The 21,213-nt window shown below is 40.0% G+C and overlaps 2 protein-coding genes across 2 annotated transcripts; both read left to right on the forward strand.

Annotated features, from left to right (window-relative positions):
* Nucleotides 1–6,097: 6,097 nt before the first annotated feature.
* LOC148354633 (uncharacterized) lies at nt 6,098–9,579 on the forward strand. Its single transcript, XM_088348941.1, has 2 exons — nt 6,098–6,214; nt 6,591–9,579. The coding sequence occupies exons 1-2, from the start codon at nt 6,196–6,198 to the stop codon at nt 8,360–8,362; spliced, it is 1,791 nt and encodes a 596-aa protein (XP_088205067.1). The 5' UTR covers nt 6,098–6,195; the 3' UTR covers nt 8,363–9,579.
* A 5,780-nt stretch (nt 9,580–15,359) lies between these two features.
* On the forward strand, nt 15,360–21,066 carry LOC148354634 (uncharacterized). The gene is made up of 2 exons (XM_088348942.1): nt 15,360–15,671; nt 18,966–21,066. Exon 2 carries the CDS (start codon nt 18,973–18,975, stop codon nt 20,620–20,622), a length of 1,650 nt encoding a protein of 549 aa, XP_088205068.1. The 5' UTR covers nt 15,360–15,671; nt 18,966–18,972; the 3' UTR covers nt 20,623–21,066.
* The last annotated feature ends 147 nt before the right edge of the window (nt 21,067–21,213 follow it).

A 21,213-nucleotide genomic window follows, 5' to 3' on the forward strand; every position in this document is an offset into this window, starting at 1 on the left:
TGGCCCGCGAGAGGGTTTTACCTGGCCCGCGTGACGATATCAATATATTATTAGATCCGGCCCGCAGGCCGCTGCAAGCCAGCAGCCCGCAGTACGCATGAATACTACATTTCCCACAATGCAACAGGGACGCGCCGAGCGGGAGCAAAGCGGGAGGCGGTTTGATTTATTCAGCACTCGATCAGCAGCAGTCATTAGCATAACAGCAAAAATTAGCCCACAGATACCCATCAACATCAACTTGTGCAAAAGATGAAGCACTGCCAAGTATCAGCGTCAGCTTCAAACAAGTAATGTAGAGTTCTAGTAATACAGTACTGTATATAAATGTATGTAAATACAGTAATAATACAGTGATGTTTCCTGTGCAATTACACATTTGAAGTTTTTACTCCGTTCAAGTTTAAAAGTTAAATATGCACATAAAGAAGGTCTTGTTTTTTGTTGTTCCCCTCGGGAATTTTAAAGCTTTATTGTCTATGTTGACTATGTTGTTTTTGTTTGCCGACTCTGTCCTGGGAGTGTTTCTTGTTTTTCGGCTTTTCATGGAAAATAGATCTTGATGTGGACAACAGTCTTTTGATAAAATTGTCTCCTATTTAGCAGAGAAAATGACTTTTGATTGTTATTATTTGTTAATCAGTAATTCCTTTTTTTCACACTAACCCAGAGAAAGCACAGAAAGGAAAGTCAATGTACATTTGAGCAGGACAGATGAGGTCCAGTGTGTTGATTGCTATTGGTTTTAAGTAACAAGAGATTTTTGCACTTTATTTTATTGTATTTCGAGGCAATATTTCTTTTTAATAATTTCAGATGATTGAATGATAGAAAATGGTTATGAGTTGTTGTTATGAGATATGTTATGAGTTTTTTATATAAAGGACATTTGTATTTTGTGCCTGCTGAAATTAAAAATGACTGACAGAGTCATAAGAAAATATTGCTTTATTTATACAATCATATTGTAATATATTTGTTGTGTTTTCAGTAGGTTAAATCTTGGTTTCAGTAAAGATTGGACAGTCCGGCCCTCGGCTTGTAGCCAAATGTTTTATTTGGCCCTCCGTCCATTTGACTTTGACACCCCTGACCTAGTGGAAGCATATAAATGCTGAAGAGAAGGGGGCCAAGCACTGAACCCTGCGGAACAACACAGGTAACACTTAAGGGATCAGATGTCAATTCGCCATATTTAACGCAGTGTGTCCTATCTGAGAGGTAGGATCTGAACCATAAGAGGACGTTTCCTGAGAGACCAATCCATTTTTCCAACCGTTCTAGCAAGATATTATGGGCCACAGTGTCAAATGCAGCACTAAGGTCCAGCAGCAGCAAAAGTGATGAGGCGCCAGAGTCTATTGCCCGTAGGAGATCATTGGTTACCTTAATCAGAGCTGTCTCAGTAGAGTGGTTAGCCCTGAATCCTGATTGTATTGATTCAAAGAGATTGTTCTCGGACATGAAATCATTCAGCTGCTGTGCCACTACTTTTTCAAGTATTTTAGAAAGAAACGGTAGGTTTGACACAGGTCTATAATTACATAAGTTTTCTGGATCAAGGTTGGGTCGTTTCAGTGTGGGTTTAATGACGACGGACTTAAAAGCCGCTGGAACTACACCTGAGGAGAGTGATATGTTTAAAATATTTAGAACTGAAGGTGCAAGAGACCTTTGATAAGTGAACCTGGAAGCGGGTCGAACTGGCAAGTCGTCGGTTTGGCCGTATTCACCATCTGTTTAAGATTATCGAGTGACAATTCACTAAAACGGGACAAAATCCCTGGATAGCCACCATGACGTGCATCTATAGATTTGAGTGCTTTAGTATGTGTTGAATTAATACTGTCTTTAGCGATTTCTTCATGTATGCCTTGGATCTTCTTAGTAAAGAAGACCATTATGTCGTGGGCAGAAAGAGTGGAGCTATCTGGGATAGTCTGTTGCCTTGTAAGCTATGCTACAGTGTCGAAAAGGACCTTGGGATTGTTCTTTTGTGACGCAATCACCTTCAAAAGGTAGGCCGATTTTGCAGAGGCAAGGACCGCTTTATACTTCAACAAACTATCACACCAGATTTGATGGAAAACCTCAAGCTTGGTAGCGCGCCATTTTCTTTCAGATTTCCTGCATTCTCGTTTAAGGGATCTAGTTTCATCATTAAACCAAGGCGTGCATCTTTTAGGTCGTGATTTAAGCCGGATGGGGGCTACTGAATCCAGGGCACTAGCCAGGGTAATACTAAATTCAATTATGAGTGATTCGATAGAGCCTATGTAGGAAGGAAAGCACGCAACTGCTCCTGGAAGAATATCGGAGAGCTCAGAAACTGTGCCCGTGCTTATATTGCGTCCATTGAATCCTTCAGTTTTTTTGGTACTACATTTAGCTAGCACCTCAAATGTAACTAAATAATGATCCGAGATAACTGTAGTACACGGTAACACCGTCATGTTTGAGGTTGAAACTCCTCGAATCAGAACCAAGTCGAGCGTGTTTCCATCTTTATGGGTTGGCAAATCAACCAGTTGATTAAAACCAAATGCATCGATTAGAGACTGAAACGCAACAGTGAGTGAACTGAGTGGGGAGTTCATATGAATGTTCAAGTCCCCATATAATTATAATTTTGTCTGCAATGGTTACTAATTCAGACAAAAGTTCAGCAAATTCGTCTAAGAAAGTTGTGTATGGTCCTGGTGCGCGATAGATAGTTATTACATAAATTGACAATGGAGAGGACCTCATAACAAGAGCCTCACACGAATTGTGATTATTAGAGGTACGAGGAGTAAATTTTTCAGAAATGAGCGCGACACCGCCACCCTTTTTTAAAGAACGTGCTAAATGGCTGCTAACGTAGTCTGGTGGCGAAGCATTATTTAGTGGTAAAAACTCATCCGGGCGTAACCAAGTCTCACAGAGACCGAAACAGTTAAGTTTATAATCGCGAATAATATTATCTACAAGTAAAGCTTTAGGAGCAAGCGATCTAACAGGAGGACAGTGGTAAATAGTAGGATAGCCGGATAGCAACTAGCCGCAACGTAAACACGCGCCGCCATGTTGGAAACCGGAACCTTCCACATAAAAATTATCAGACACACCACTCATTTCACCTCTGTAAACATGCACATCCAACAATCTATTTAACATCCCTTTCTTAACCACTACATAATCCATCAGTGCTCTGTCCACCACCTTGCCACTATCCACTCTGGCAAAGGTATACTTATTCACGTCCCTCTTTTTAAACAATGTATTTCCAATCTCCAACTCATTTTCCACACATAACTCAATCAATTTCTTCCCACTCTCATTTCTTCCTGGTACTCCATATCTACCAATCATCACCCACTCTAGCATTCAGGTCACCTAGTATTACTACTTTCCACCCTTCTTTTGCACTTGCTACACATTCGGACAAGTCCTTCCAGAACTCCTCTCTCTCCTCAGCGCTTCTTTCTGAACCAGGTCCATATGCACTTAAAAACATCCATACTTCTACACCCCACTTCAACCTCACCCACATCAATCCAGAAGATATCTCTTTCCACTCCAGCAGTTTTTCCTTTGCTTTCTCACTCACAAGCACAGCCACTCCTTCTCTAGCATGTCCACCCGTAACTCCAGACCTTCTACCATACATACCTCCAAGCTGTAATTCACCCTTTCCTTTCATCTTTGTTTCAAGGCTAACACATCAACCTTCCTTTTAGTCATCATCCTTCCGATCTCCTCTTTCTTCCACTCAGTCGCTTTACTTGCACATCCTCTCACATTTAATGACCCTATAACTAGGGTTTGCGAGACCTTTCGGTCTCCCGCCCCCCTTTCTTTGCCTTGCTGTCTCTTGGGGAGTAGAGATAGAGAGGAGAGGATCCCCAGTCCCCTCGCTACCTCCACTTTAGTCGCCTCTTACGACACACAGCGGACCATGGTGGGAGAATTCTCTTACCTCTCACAAGGAGAGGGCCCCTCACCACAGGGACAAGGCTCACCTTGTTACCGAGCCGTAACCCTTTCTAATAAAAGCACTGTTGAAACTGACGCTATTGGATCTGAGAGTCTGTTGTGGTCCATGACAACATCAGTGATGAGCCAATCATAAACTGGAAATTCATGTTGACTTCCGTTTCAATCAAACTCTTATAAATACGTGTATACTCGCACACATCTCATATCATTCTCTCATGCATTCACTATCGAGTTGTAAAATAATATGATAGTAAATGTGCGATACCATAGTAGTGTATGTGAGAGAATATGATAGCAAATGTGCGAGACTTTGGTTGTGTATGTGAGAGAGTATGATAGTAAATTTGCGAGACTATAGTAGTGTATGTGAGAGTTTGATAGTACCGTATTTTCCGCACCATAAGGCGGACCTAAAAGTCTTAATTTTTTTCAAAAGCTGACCATGCGCCTTATAATACAGTGCGCCTTATTTATGGATCAATATTAAATCGCAAAGTCTTCCAACTAACTTGCAGCCGCTGACTAGATTTTCCCCCGAACGCCAAGTAGTCCGCGGTGTATGCTGGGATTTATTTACCGGCGTTTCATTGGCTAACCAATGTGTCAATCATCAGTTAAATTGATCACTATTGGGTAAAGTTATTCGGAGGTCAAGGGGCGGATCCTTTTTATCATTTACAGGCTGGTATAGGCTTAAACTGTAAAACAAAGCCTGCAATTGGCCGAAAAAGATGAATGCGTATAGCACATGGTTGACGGCATACAGGAAGCATTTTTTTACTATTCTGTATTTGTAAATATTTTATTCTCCTGGATTTACTAAACTCACGGATATAAGAGGACCATGGCTGCACATTATTATTGAACACAACGACTTCGGTGAGCTACTTCGGCTATATATTTTCCCTGTATCTTGTTTCAGACTGAACTCGATGGTTCTGTGATAAGCGGTGCAGATAATGAATGGAATGGAGTGTCTATTTTTAAATTAAACTCAATTCCAAGTGTTTATTGTCATATGCACAGTAAAGTTGCGAGCGAAAATAGAAACTAAGGAATGGTTGGCATTTCTTGAATCCCAAGACTTTAATCTTCCGAATGATGGAACGATGCATTTGAGTGACATCGTACGGACACCGCATCCGCACGTGTTCTCGACACGTGTTTGCGTCTTTGCAAGCTTTGGGATCGTTAAGGGGGTAATAAGTTTGACTGAACTATCTGACTGTTTTGTCGACGTTCCCATTGTAGCGCCTTATAATCCGGTGCGTCTTATGTATGTTAAATATAGGACCAAAAACTTTTTTTTCGGGGTGCGCCCTATAACCCGGTGCGCCTTATAGTGCGGAAAATACGGTAAATGTGCGAGACTTTAGAAGTGTATGTAAGAGAGTATGATAGTAAATGTGCGCGACCATAATAGTGTATATGATACGATAACAAGATAGTAAGTGTGAGCAAATGTGAATTATTTCCTCATAACATTGGTTCTTTTTGTAATGCAGATATTTCTTTTCTGTTAGACGAGTAATGATTTGCTTGTTTACCATCTTACGCGTCTTTGCACTGTGATATTGTTAATGATTTTGAGTTTTTTGTGTATGTACTATGATTTTGAAATGGACTTTAGATACATGTGGGCATACGAAGGTTCGTAAGATTTAACTAGCTAAAAACCTTAAAGTTAACTTTCATTAGTGTTATGCCACTGTCAAACAGGAAAAATACACTTTTAGCATATTTGATGCACCAAAAAAATTAGACAGGTCCCACAAAAAAACACAACCCTTTGGTAGTCAGAATGAGTATGTCATCACCACTGCCTGGTACCAGTTAGCGAGGAAGAGTCTAGTTATAATTGAGTTATTATTCTAATATTACATTAGTATTAGAAAGTTAATATTATTAAACAGTTAAAAACCCAAACTACCAATCGGGGCAATACAACATCAGGCAGCGGCACTAATCTAATGCCAGATATGATTTCTTGACAGCACTCTTGGAAAAGATCTCAACAAGTCGAGCTCCAACAACTAAGTTACACTGTGTTGCGTCACAAAGTATCAGTCATAATAAGTACAAGGAAATGATCCAGCATCTTTTAGCGACTATCAGCGACACCACATTGGGGAGAGGACCTATATTAAGCTACAATTTGGAAAGGCAGTCGTAGTCTTGCTTCTTGACCAGTTTGAGTTTTGTATCAATTTTGAAAAGATGGATACTTCTTTACAAGGTCAGTAAAATATTTTTCAGCATTTTTTTCCATGTCTTTAGAATACTTTCAAATTATATTTATGTTCCAAAACATTACAAATACAGTATATTCCCAATTAAATAAATACTAACCAACCACTAGGCCAGGAAACTTTTTTTATTCGACAGAAGGACGGGGAAAGACGAAAAAAACTATTACTGATTACAGAGTCTCAATCCGATACCTTTGCAATGCATGAGAAACAAATAATTTTTAAAACTAAGGGCCAAACCTTTTCCTGTGCGGGACACGTACCCTTTCCCTTCTCTGATGAGTGGCCTGAGTCAGTTTGTCAATGTCCCTGAATTTTGTAAAAAAAAGTCCTGTATTATCATGAACTTTTTTGTATTTTCAGAATTGTTCATTATACTCGCCTTTTCAATGATGATATTCTCCACCTGCAAAGCAGCTTGCCCCAGCGACTGCGAGTGCCTTCCCAACGGTGAGGTCCGTTGTTCCGGCCAAAGCATTGTTGATACTCCAAAAGATCTTTCCCTTCACACGTATACGTTGCAGTTGAACAGCACAAACATGCGTGTGATACATGAGCATAGTCTGGCGGGAAAAGACCTAATGACGCGTTTCAGTCTGATTTTAAGTCACGTTCACACCGTCCATCCGTATGCTTTCCGCGTCACTCCGCAGCTAAAATCTCTCCAGCTGTCGTCCAATGATATCGCCGAACTCCATGCAAATGTTTTCCAGCCACTCATTGCTCTGGAAGAACTTTACTTAAACAGGAACCAATTGAAAAGCATCACAGCCGACCAGTTTAAAGGACTTGCTGCTTTGCAGGACCTGGACTTGAGCTACAACAAATTGTCCAGTATCCCTGCAGGATCTTTTAATGGACTCAAGAACCTTGAAATCTTAAACGTTGGGAACAACGCCATCAAAAGACTTTCACCTTTGATATTTCTAACCTTAAATAAACTAAAAACTCTCAGCTTGAATAAAAACCGTTTAGAGAGTTTGGAATCGGGGATGTTTGAGGGATTAGAGAACCTTGAGTATCTTCAAATCTTCTCCAACAAGATTGCCTCAATCCCTCCAAAGTTGTTTTGGTCACTGAGAACCTTGAAGAACCTCACCTTGTCATCTAACCAACTTCAGCACATTCCTGAAAGGAGCTTCTATAACATGCCCAAGCTCTTTAAGCTAACCCTCTACAAGAACCCGCTCGTATCATTACCGGAAGAGCTGATGGGACACACGCCTGAAATGCCGGAATTTTACCTGTATGCCACAAACCTCATAACAGTGCCTGGGAATCTTTTTTCCAACATGTCTGGCCTGCGGGCCCTCAACCTCCATTTTAACGACCGACTACGAGACTTGCCTCCAGATCTGTTTTGTTGCCTTCCTGAACTACGTAACCTGTCGCTAAAATCCAACGACCTACACTTCCTTCATCCGCAACACTTTTCCCGATTAAACAAATTGGAGATACTTCTTCTCAATAACAACACCCTCAACCAACTGGCGACAAATATATTTCACGAGCTTGGACAACTCACCATGCTGGATTTGAGGAACAACACCTTAACAAATCTCCCAAAGTATATTTTTTCTTCCAATAAAGTTCTAGAAGTTGGCTTGAGTGGGAATCCCTGGGACTGCAGCTGCAACATTCGAGGTTTTGCTGACTGGGTAAGAAGGAACAAGAGTGCAGTTTTTGATAGGGAAGATGTGATGTGTCACAGTCCACAGTACCAAATCCTCCGCACTCTTGACTCTCTAAGTGACGAGGAACTGATTAATTGTGAGGTCACCCCGACTGAGGCAATGACACCGGAACCGACTCAAGTAGCATTCACCATAATAACCTCACGCCACCTCCAAACCAGCGACACAATGGACAAGACTTCCTCCGCTTACGACGTTTTGCCACCGATTTATGACGAGCTCGTAGTAGAACAGGGTCCGGACTTTGTTCACCACATCCTTCTACATGGTTGGGTGTATGTCTGGTTTTTGTCCTCTAACAGAGTCTTGACTGGCTTGCTGATGTTTTCTCATGTCATTCTCGTAGTTTTTGCTGTGGTACTTATCTTTTGTAGCATGTATATTATGCATCATCTTAGTAAGAGGGTGAAAGAGTTGATGCTTCAATTCGCTAACATTTAAATGTTAAAGTTAAAGAGTGGTAAAAAAAACATGGATTACAGTATTCCCTCACTATTACTCAGTTCAACTTTTGCATCCACAGTGAATCACAGATTTTATTTTTTGTATTAATTTATAGGTTCATATAGTCCTTAATCACAAAGAGTCTCAAAGGGCTGATCTTAAACTGGAGCTAAAACAAGCCTGAAAGATACTACCTAGCATCATCTGCAAGCCTAATTAATTCCATATGTCATACCTGTTAACCTGTACTTTTTTGCCGTACAAAGTACGTTTATTATGCATTTTAAGACGTGTACGACGTACAAGAAAATCTGTACGGAAAAACGCAAATTTGTCAATTATGAGTACCATCCGGTATACACCGACTATCACGAAACGGCACCAACGGCAAATCAATCAAGTCAAATGAGTTCGCCGCTATCTTGGTATCGTTTTTTTTCATTGCAAACGAAGCGAGCGGTCTGAGGCTACTTTGCGCATGCGTCTGCAGCCTCGGATTTCATGTGGTAGTTATGTAGTGGAAGGAAGTCCGTCACTTTTTAGAGAACCGGCTTTTTCGGCTCAACTCATTAAACGGCTCACTTGCTTTGATGCATTATATTACGAATTATTATGTTGTATAAAAAAGTTAAGAAAAAAAGGAAGTATAAAAGGAGAAAATGAAAAAAGACAGGTTTGTGGTTATCCCTTTAATCAGTATATCTCATCTCATCTCATTAGCCGTACCGTTTATCCTCATTAGGGTCGCGGGGGGGCTGGAGCCCATCCCAGCCATCTCCGGGCATTGGGCAGGGGACACCCTGAACTGGTTGCCAGTCAATCGCAGGGCACACAGGGACAGACAACTCATTCGCTCATTCACACCTAGGGACAATTTGGACCGGCCAATTCACCTGAAATGCATGTTTTTGGAATGTGGGAGGAAACCGGAGTGCCCGGAGGAAACCCACGCAAGCACGGGGAGAACATACAAACTCCGCACAGAAAGTCTGGAGCTGGATTTGAACCCACGACAGGTTCCCACGACATGAACTGTGCCGCACAAGCGCTAACCACTGCGCCGCCGTGCTGCCTTAATCAGTATATTACCAACAATAATTTAATGCAGAAAATGAATTAATAATTTCAATAAGAAAATTTATTATTCTACTTAATTATATTTGCATGTATTTTTTCCTTCTACGGTGAACGTCCAAGCTACTTAATCTTTTAACCTTTTTTATAATAAACCTCATTCTTGTCGAGCAACTCAGTATCTCACAACAAAATGTTAATTAACAATATACTTGACTGTCTCAGAAAATTAGAATATTGTGATAAAGTTCTTTATTTTCTGTAATGCAATTAAAAAAACAAAAATGTCATACATTCTGAATTCATTACACATCAACTGAACTATTTCAAGCCTTTTATTATTTTAATATTGCTGAATTTGGCTTACAGCTTAAGAAAACTCAAAAATCCTATCTCAAAATATTAGAATATCATGAAAAAGTATACAAGTAGGCTATTCAACTAATCACCTGAATCATCTAATTAACTCGAAACACCTTGCGAGGGTTTCCTGAGCCTTAAAAACACTCAGCTTGGTTCAGTAAACTAAATCACAAGTATGGGGAAGACTGCTGTCCAGAGGACCATCATTGATACCCTCCATCAGGAGGGTAAGACACAAAAAGAAATTTCTCAAAGAGCAGGCTGTTCACAGAGTGCAGTTTCAAAGCATATCCACAAAAAGTCTGTTGGAAGGGAAAAATGTGGCCGGAAACGCTGCACAACCAAGAGAGATGACCGCAGCCTTAACAAAATTGTGACGAATAGCCGCTTCCAGAATTTCAAAGACAGTGGGCTGAAGCTGGAGTCCAGGTATCAAAAGCCACAGTTCACAGACGTGTCCGGGAAATGGGCTACAATAGCCGTATTCCCATGGTCAAGCCACTTCTGAACTCAAGACAACGGAAGAAGCGTCTGACTTGGGCTATGGAGAAGAAGCACTGGACAGTTGCAGAGTGGTCCAAAGTCCTCTTTTCAGACGAAAGCAAGTTTTGCATTTCATTTGGAAGTCAAGGCGCCAGAGTCTGGAGAAAGGCTGGAGAGGAGCAAAATCCAAGTTGCTTGAAATCCAGTGTGAAGTTCCCACAGTCAGCAATGGTTTGGGGAGCCATGTCAGCTGCTGGTGTTGGTCCACTGTATTTCATCAAGTCCAGAGTAAATGCAACTGTGTACCAAGAGATTTTAGAGCACTACATGCTTCCATCTACTGAAAAGCTCTATGGAGATGAGGATTTCATTTTCCAGCATGATCTGGCACCTGCCCACAGTGCCAAAACCACCAGTAACTGGTGCACTGACCATGGCATCACTGTCCTTGATTGGCCTGCTAATTCCCCTGACCTGAACCCCATCAAGAATTTGTGGGGTATAGTTAAGAAGAAGATGAAAGACACCAGACCTACAAATGCAAATGAGCTGAAGGCCGCTATCGAAGCATCCTGGGCATCAATAACACCTCAGCAATGCCACAGGCTGATTGCCTCCATGCCACGCCGGATTGATGCAGTAATCCGTGCAAAAGGATTCCCAACCAAGTACTGAGTGCATCAATGGACATTTTCAAATGTTTGATTTAGTTTTGCTGTTATAAAATTATTTTTTTACTTGGTCTGAGGAAGTATTCTAATATTTTGAGATAGGATTTTTGAGTTTTTTTCAGCTGTAAGCCAAAATCAGCAATATTCAAATAATAAAAGGCTTGAAATAGTTCAGTTGATGTGTAATGAATCCAGAATGTATGACATTCTTGTTTTTTTAATTGCATTACAGAAAATAAAGAACTTTATCACAATATTCTAATTTTCTGAGACAGTCCAGTATATGATATAACGAAACACATAAACTCCATAAATAAACACGTTTGAAAAAAAATATGGTGTAAGATTATTTTGTATTTTGTAAGGCAAAAAAAACATTTTGTAAGGGCATGGAGCCATGGAGGTTGACAGGTATATGTTCTTGCAAAAAATGAAATCTCATGTGCAACAGGACATTAAAGCTTGTGTGAATTCCTGCAAGCGACAACAAAAGACTTTGCAAGTTTGATACACCTGAAGAGCTGATTGCCTAGAAAGGAAACAGTGGAAAACAAATTGGAAGATAGTTGAATGACATGAATCGGCATCCAGGCTTGCATTCTAGTAAAAAGACAGCCAAACATGTCGGCTTCCTCAGGTTGTTTGAGATAATTTACCAGCTAATTCATGTGTTTTTTCTTACTATTTAAATCCATTGTGTTTTATTTAATTGGATGAAGTATCCTGCACCATGAAGCATTTTATACATTTTACTATAAAGGATTTTATACGATTAAATACAAGTTACATTTATTGAGTGCAATGAAGATTTTCACCGAGTAGGCTTAAGTTCAATGACAGGTCACGCTGATCCGAATGCGGAATGTTTTGTGTAGTTCTGTTGATAACAGGACTCTTGGCATTGTTTTGATAAACGCTCTGCTGTTATGAGTTTTTCAGACATCGGGACGCTCTTTTCCGAGATGGTGGAACCCATGTGGGGGGCTTTCCTGGCACGCCCATGGGAGGAGCCGGCACACCAGCTTGCGAAAAACCGTGGGCCGAGAGTAGGAAGCAGGAGATCGAGAGAGGAGGCTTGACAGAAACTCGAGCGACACTAATTCGGCCATATTCGATTGAGTTCACTTAGTTAAATTGTTTAAGAAATTAAATCTGACCCCGTCTGGAAATGCCAGTCTCTTTTTCATCTTTTCCATCAAGAAACGAGTGCGCATTGTTAGGTGAATGTAGGTTGTGTTTGGTTAATGGACTCAGATAACTAATTCGAACAATTTGCTAAGCGGTACATTTTAATATTGAATTCCTAACAACCACTAGAGGTCACTTTATAATACACACCGGGTCTTTAAGAAATAAAGCTAGCTATTTTAAATATTTTCTTGCATTATTAGGACAATCAACAGTAAAAAAAAAACAAATACATTTGATTTAAGCATCGTCTTGAAACTATTCAAAGGGATTTCAACTTTTTTGTAATGACCGCGGGACCCGGACATTCCATAACTTTAAAGCAAACAATAGGCGGATTAATTTGTAAGCGGCTTTTGAGTTGGTTCCCATGACAACAATGTGATTAGGACTTTCCAGTAGGTTGCATTTCCACAACAGGAGATGTAAAACAGCTCTCGCATGGCAGAGAAAACCGCACCGTTCAAAATAGGCGGAAAGTTCGCAATAAAATAAGCAGTGCCTTGTGAAGGTCAAATTTTGATAAGACAGCAATAAATTCAAAACAATAGTATATTGTATTAGTTTCAAACAATAAATTTAGAATGATTGTCTTTATAAGTTGCAAACAGTAGAAAAAAGTCATAAAGTGTGTTCTCTTACCTCAATATATTTTTCCTTTCTGGATTTTTACTGTTAGAACTAGTTGGTGTCCGAACATATTTCATTCTGATCTGTTTTGTTCTGTTAAGAGCTAGTTGGTGGTGGAAAAAACCGTGCCATGAAAAAGTATTTGCCCCCTCTCTGATTTCTCTGTTTCTTTGCATAATTGTCACTCACAAAGCTTTGCCCGAGGAACAGGACAACTTGCTGTGGTGGACAGATTAATGAATGATGGTGTTTACCAGAAGATCCTGAAGGAGAATATTCGACCATCATTTCGTGCCCTCTAACTTAAGCGCTCTTGGATCATGCAGCAGGACAAGAATCCGAAACACACCAGCAAGTGTACTTCTGAATGAGAAAAAACAAACACAAAATGAAGGTTCTCGAGTGGCCAAGTCGAAGTCTGGATTTGAATGCAATTGAAATGCTGTGGTGTGACCTTACAAGAGCAGTTTATGCTAGAAATCCCTCCGTTATAGCAGATTAAAAAACAATTTTACACAGCGAGTGGGCCAAAATTCCTACACAGCATTGTGGAAGACTCATTATCAAATATGGTATACGTTTGATTTCTACCAAAGGTGACTGAACTACCTATTAGGTTCAGAGGACAATTGCTTTTTCACATGGGGCCGAATAGATTTTTAATTTTTTTTTTGTGCATTAATAAATGGAATCACCATTTCAAAACTACATTTTGTATTTCCTTGGGTTGTCGCTGTGTGACATTCAATTTTGTTTGCTAAACTGATACCTTTGTATGTAATAAATATGCAAAAAATATAGAAATCGGGGAGGGGGCGAATACTTTTTCACGTCACTGTAGTTTGTTATACTCATGTCTAAATATGTTCTCTGTGTATGTGTTGTGTTCAGTTGGAAGCAGTTTGTATTCCGACATATCAGATGTCTTACTTTTATGTTTTGTTCTATTAGGTTGTTGGTGTCAGGATATTACTTAGTTGTTCCATCTATAAATCAGAGTGTTCCCTGAACCAGTTGGTATTACAACGTATCCTGCATTGTCTTGTCATGTTTTGTTCTGTTGGAGCTGGTTGGTGCTGGAACATGTTTTGCCCAGTTAGAACCAGGTCGTATCACGTGTTGTCTTATTTTTATGTTTTGTTCTGTAAGAAATGGTTGGTGTTGTACCATTATGTTTTTATATCCATGCATGACTATTAGCGTCCTCTTTCTTCAGTTATGTTCAGTTAGACCCAGTTGATATTCCAATGTATCCTATGTTGTACTCTGTTTATTTCGAGTTAGTTTGCATTCCAACATATGCTGCATGGTCTTCTTTTCTTCTATTTTTTTGTCCAGTTAAAGTTAATGTTACAAAATTATCTGAATTGTCTTTACTTTATATTTTGGTCATTATAATTTAGTATAATATAATTTCAGCTAGTTAGTTTGCTTGAATTATACTTCATGGTCTAGTCATCATGGCACTCTTATTGTTAATTTATTTTTATGCTTTGTTCTGTCAGAGCTGTTTGGTATTGGAACATTATGTAGTGTTCAACCATATCTTGCGTCTTCTACTTTCACGTTTTGTTCATTTGGATCTCGTTAGTTATTCAACATGATGTAGCATGGATGTGTTGTCTACCCGAGTTAGAATGACTTTGATGTTTTTTAATTCAGAAGATTGCAGCAAAATTTCATTTTCTGTTCCTGTACACTATTCAATACTTATTCATTTTTTGACATTAAAACATTTCATAAAATCTTATTTCATGGCCACATCCATCTGCTTCTCCAGCCATGCCAGGACCTGACTATTAACTGTACGCTTTTCATACAAGTATTTTCTTCTACAGTTTATGTTGAATGTTTACTGATGGGGGTCTGTACGTTACTGTGGTTCCACCCTCATTATCTGGATTTTGTGGTTCAGGGTGTCCCCCCTACAAGCGTTATCCTTTAAAGATTGCTTATCTATCTTAAAATTCCTTTTTATCTTTTTTCTTTAAAACATGTGATGCTTCATCTGAGTGCCACACCTAAACTCGTTGTAAACAATGTTCACTAAAAGCTAAAGTGTACAAGGAATATTGAGTGCAAAGCAAAAGAGAATCAACAGGGAATAGCATTTGATAACAATCCAACAGGGACGTTTTCTTCTCTTAAAACAATGTTTTCTATCAACATTACTTCAATCTTTCATGCAGCATCTGGTTCCTGTAAGAAGAATCACACACTCACGTACAGTAATTGCAAACACATTGTCATAAAACGGAACGGGAAGCAGGAAGTAGGAACTCATTTGCGTAGACGTCCACACTTTAATCGAGAAAGAAAAGTTGTCCAAAACACAAACGGACCGACCAAAAAACAAAACGGGTCAAACACAGGCAAAACTACAAACTAGGCATTTCCAGAATTAATCAGAACTTGCAGGAATCTCTCAGAATGTTACACCGAAGTGCAACAAAGTCAAACAAGCACAACAAGTATATACAAGTTTTCAACAACGATCTGGCCAAGCGCAGTTTAAAAGAGCACGTTAAAGTAACCACAAAAGTAATCGGTAAATGCGAGTCAGCCGTTGTCAAGGGGCGGTGCCAGCTGGACGCCATGGCAACCGTGCAGAACCTGACACACATGGATCCTCCAAGATTTGAAGAGTCTACTCGAACAAGTTCTGATGCCAGAAAGGGGCAGGGCTTCCTTTTCACCCGAATGCTCTCATTCAACAAAAACCTGCAACAGAAACAGTCAGAACTGTTGGCAAACTGGGAGGAGGATGACGAAGACTAATGAAAGATCCCATGTAAAATGACAAGCAGGCAAATATAAAATTTCCATGGTTCAATTTAACGAGTGCTTCAGAGATAAACGCCAACTCTCCGTTCGGGTTTTTCCTTCCACACATCAAGGTAAGAAATTCAAAATGTTGCACTTACTTTGTATAGATTTGCTCATGTTACGAGGCAGGCTTAAAGTTAGCAAGTAATATTCCATTGTTATTAGCTAGTAGCTTCAGTTTTAAAGCCTACTAACACATTTTGATATCTAATTAAAAGCTATGATTGAATTAGCTTTTTTTTGTTACTTATCTTTGTATTGTGGTCCAGGGGTAAACTAATGCCCATGGGCCATATGTGGACCATAGACTTGTTAATCGGGCCCGCCAAATGAAAATAGTAAAACTACAATAAATACACACACATACATATATACATATATACATATATATATATATATATATATATATATATATATATGTCCATTCATCCATTATCTGCACCGCTTAACTTCAGTAGGGTCGCGGGGGTGCTGGAGCCCATCCCAACCATCTTCGGGCAGTGGGCAGGGGACACCCTGAACTGGTTGCCAGCCAGTTACAGGGCATACAGGGACAGACAACTGACTCGCTTATACACACCAAGGGACAATTCAGACCGGCCAATTAACCTGACATGCATGTTTTTGGAATGTGGGAGTAAACCGGAGTGCCCGGAGGAAACCCACGCAAGCACGGGGAGAACATGCAAACTCCACACAGGTAGGTTCGATCTTATGACCTCAGAACTGTGCCGCACACGTGATACAGGGAGCGAATGCAGGTGAGCTAAATCGGAGTAATGTGATCAAACTTTCTTGTCCTAGTCAAAGGCCTTGCTGCAACATTTTGCAGCTGCAGGCTGTTGATTTCTGATTTCGGGAGACCGGAGAGTAGTACATCACAGTAATCGAGACGGAAGGTAACAAACGCATAAGGTGGATTTTAGCAATGTTGCAAAGCTGGAAAAAGCTGTTGTAGTCATATTCTCTTTGTGTGTTTGGGAGGACAGATTGGGGTAAAATGTGACACCTACCGAGTCTCTCTGGTTTATATTACATTTGTTTACATTCAAAGCCATTTTTGAGAACAAGTCACAGCATTTAGATGGACCAATAATTAACATTTCGTTCTTTTCAGAGTTGAGGTGCAAGAAGTTGAGTGACATCCGTTTCAAAAGATACCAAAACCATATTCTCCAAACCGTTCAAGAACAGTATTCAATTTACTTTGGCTACGTCTTGGATTCGGATTTTAGGTGAAAATAGAAAAAAATATTTAGGGAAAAGTGTTACATTTTTACTTGCAAGAAGTGTCATGCCCTTAGCGGATTTCTTTACTTTAATTGCCTCCTTAATTTTAATAATAGTCCCTAATGTCGATTAGCAATGGCCAGATAGTGTGCCTTCTTCGTATTTCTTGATAGTCACAGGCTTCGTTTCTATGTATTTTTACTTCTGCCTTCAGCACTGCAAGCCTTGGCATCCATAGCAAATAAATATAGTACCAAATGATTCAGTTTTGTTGCGCCAACTTGCTAAATCTTTACAAAGCACACACTATTCTGAAAGGCATTGTGGAAGGTAGTTCAGCCAACAGCATATCTATATTTTCACGATGTCTTGACATGAACTAAGAGCAGACCAGCATTTTATATGATGTTGACCAATATTAGACAGGCATCTTGAAGAAAAACTTACGCACAAGCACCACAAAGTGTAGAGCACCAGAAATAATTTGTGGTTGACATGGTACAAGGGGGAAAATGCCGTAAAGAGGGGCAGGAAAAACTTTTTATTCCACACAGACTATCGACAGATAAAAATAAAGTCAAATGAAAATTTTACTAGGTTTTTTTTAACCCCAACGTGGCCTGCCACTAATAAAAGTATGCCCACCGCTGGCGTCATCCCTCAATCCTGCTACAAATAAAGGAGAAAATTGTAATGTTTACAAAAGCAGAAGTTTGTTAACTTTTTATTCTCTCAGCAGTTTGAGAGGAGATGCTAGGGTTGTGTAATATATTGCTTGTCTTCCGCTCATAAATAAATGAACACAATGAACTTTCTGAACTAGGATTTTCTGGGGGAGTTGCTCAAGGGAACATATCCTGCTGAAAAAAACAGTTATCACCACGCTAAACACGAGGTCACGGAAAAAATAATAAATAGCGGGCATTTAATGGCCTTGCTGGAAACACAGCCAATCACTCAGTTATCATAATTTAATGTTGGAATTATAATTTATAATGAGTGGGCTGAAATCATAACTCGTCTTAATCAAAAATGCATCACTTCCAAACAATAATTAAAAGCTCAATACTCAATATCACACATGCCTTGGTTGAGAAGAATAGATCACTCATTCTTATCATGTGGGATTTTTTAGCTGGACAAATTAGCTAGAATAAATAATAATAAATATACATTGCGCAAATGTAACACCTGACAAACACTGCTGTGGAGTTCAGCCTGTTAACATCCTGTGCCATGCGACAGATTATGGCCGAGCCCTCCAGTGCCTTGAGAACATTGCGGAAAGGTAGAGATGAAAGACAAACATACCTGTTAACCTGTGCGGTTTTGCCGTACAAAGTACGTTTTTTATGCATTTTAAGACGAGTACGACGTACAAGGAAATCTGTGCGGAAATACGCAAATTTTTTCAATGATGGGTACCATCCGGTATACACCTACTATCACGAAACGGCAAATCAATCAAGTCAAAGGAGTTTGCCGCGGAAGCCTCTATCTCGGTATCGTTTTTTTTGTTTCGAAGCGAGCGGTTTGATTCTACTGTGCGCATGCGTCTGCCGCCTGGGGATTTCCCATCATGCATCATTCCGAGAAAAAAAAAATATGGTGTACAATTATTTTGTATTTTGTAAGGGAAAATACGACAGTTTGTACAGGCATGGAGCCATGGAGGTTGACAGGTATGGACAAACAACTTGTGCACCTACTTCTATAGAAAAAAAAATATCTTTTTCTATGAGATATTAAATGTTTCAAACCTTTTTAAGAAGTAGCGTCGGCTGATCGAATATAATAGCGTGGTGTCAAGTGACCAATTATCGCACACTTTAGAGGAGGGAGAGAAGATAAATGACCAACCCACTCTTTCAAACAAGTAGTGTCAGCCAATTGAATATTCGAGCTAAAAGAGAATTCTTCAATTTTTCTTTCTATCAAGCTAACGACTTTGACGTCCTATTTGTCTGTTATCCAATTACAAGTAGCCTGTTAATTATTGTGCATCCCTAATATATTCAAGTATATTCAAACAATGGATATGTGATTAAAATGTACTGTATCAATTCACCAAAACTACATTCCCATGAATGGAAATGTGATTGAAAACGATTATCCAATGTTCTGTGTTTTTTTAGGGCCACGATGAGGCTTCCATTTATGGTTTTGGTGCTCTTATGCTTCCTGAATGGTGCTGTTTGGTCTTGTCCAGTTGGATGCCAATGCAACGGAGATGAATATTTATGCATCGGTATCTCAGCAGTCCCTGTTCTACCACCAACTACAACTGCTCTCTACCTCTCCAAATGCAACATAAGTCTTTTAAAATCAGATGACTTTTCAGATTTAACATACATGATTGGGATCGTCATTAATGACACCGCTTTAAGGGACGTTCAACCAGGCTTATTTGACAAAACAGTGAACTTAAAAGCTTTACGGATTTCTGAAACAGAATTGAAATATCTCCCAGAGGCATTGTTTAGAAATCTACACAAACTCGAGACTCTAAATCTGAACAGCAACAAATTTACAGCACTCAGTCCAAATTGGTTCTCCCCGATTAAAGCTCTCACCGCCCTGGATCTGACTCAGAATCAGTTAACCTCTGTACCTGTGAAAACTTTTCATCCACTATCTGAGCTGGAGTACTTGTTGCTAGCAAGAAATCAAATCAGTCAGTTGCCTAGCGATACATTCAAAGGGCTTTTCAAGTTGAAATACCTTCGATTAAATAAAAACGTCCTACAAGAAATACCCAGCGGGAGTTTGGATGATCTCCGAAATCTCGAGGAACTCTCCCTACAGGACAATCAAATCATTCATCTCCAACATGATTTGTTCTTTAAAACAGTCAAACTAACAAAGCTGTTCCTCTCCAACAACCGACTCGGGACTCTTGCACCGGGTCTCTTCCTACATCTTCCCCTGCTATCCCAGATCTCCTTGTACGAAAACCAGCTGCGAAGCTTAAGCACTGGTGTGTTTGGTCCGATGCCCCTGCAAGAGTTGTGGCTGTACGACAACAGACTGACTCAAATCGAGGAGGACACATTCAGGAATCTCACCGAGCTCCGTCTCCTTGTGCTTAGTCGCAACCGGATCTCTCACGTATCTACCGGAGCCTTCCGAGGGTTGGAACAACTCAGCGAGGTATCGCTTCACACCAATCTGTTGGAGACGTTGCAATCGGGGACGTTCCGAGGTCTCCCCAGGCTGGTCAACATATCTCTGGAGCATAATTTCATCAATTCATTACCGGTTGGTTTCCTCCAAGGTTTAAAAACACTAGGACAGATCGATCTGAGGAATAATACGCTCACCCACCTGCCGCAGAGAGATCTCGATGCCATCTCTGTGGCGGAGGAGATACTTCTTCATCACAACCCCTGGAGGTGTGACAAAGGCATTCTGCCTCTACTCAACTGGCTAAGAACGCACCCTTCAAAAGTCAATAAAATTTTAGTTGTGTGCGAGACGCCCCAGGAACTGAACGGGGAGATAATTAGTGGGTTGACGGAAGACAACTTGGGAGTGCAGAATTTAACAGAGCAGCCACCAAGAATAAAACCAACACCGCCCGTGAAAAGTAGCAGTTCTTTACTTTCCGTCACGACGACAACTTCACCTGAAGTACCTAACCACACCCTGAATCAGACTTCTGTCATCCTCATCGTTGCCGCAGTCTTCGCGACTTTCATCATAAGCGTCGCCATTATCGGCTGTCTGTTCTGGAAGAGGAACAAAAAAGGACGGGGTTATATAGGCCACAGGACGAGTGACTCTGTTTTGTAAAGGAGTTTGAACTGCTATTTATCAAGCACACTCACTAATACACAAGAACCATTTCCCTTGCTTTAAAGTGAAGCCGTTATATAGTACCTACAAAATTAATTGAAATATTATGACTATCTATCTACGGAAGAAAACTGGTCTGATTAACTTCGGCCATCAGGGGAGATTGTAAAAAATTGAACATCGATGATGTTTAAGTGCCATAATCAAACTACGTAACTGAGGTTGAACATTTGTAAAAGTGAAGACTTTCAGTTATTCCGCTACATTTCTTGAATCAATTCTTGGTAAGTGCAGTTTACGTAAAAGTGTTTTTCCACACATTCTTAGGTATTACTTCATTTCCATGAATGTTTCCAGTGACGTGTATCCAGCAGGTGTAAACCTTTTATAATGACAACTGCCATTAACAACACGTAAATAAAGACACAAAAAATACATGGGAATAAACCTTGCCAAATTGCAAAAGCATAGAATAACAGGCTCCCCTATCATTCTTAAACACACATACACACACACACACACACACCGAGATCCTGGTAATTGGCTAGCAGATATGAGGTAGCTGGTAGCTCTTATCTGCCAACAAAC

This window comes from Urocampus carinirostris, chromosome 12, assembly GCF_059441175.1.
Source record: "Urocampus carinirostris isolate Australia breed hairy pipefish chromosome 12, RoL_Ucar_1.0, whole genome shotgun sequence".
NCBI lineage: Eukaryota > Metazoa > Chordata > Actinopteri > Syngnathiformes > Syngnathidae > Urocampus > Urocampus carinirostris.

What these genes read in the sequence shown, in the direction of transcription:
- LOC148354634 (XM_088348942.1), top strand. Translation starts at nt 18,973, where the DNA reads ATGAGGCTTCCATTTATGGTTTTGGTGCTCTTATGCTTCCTGAATGGT.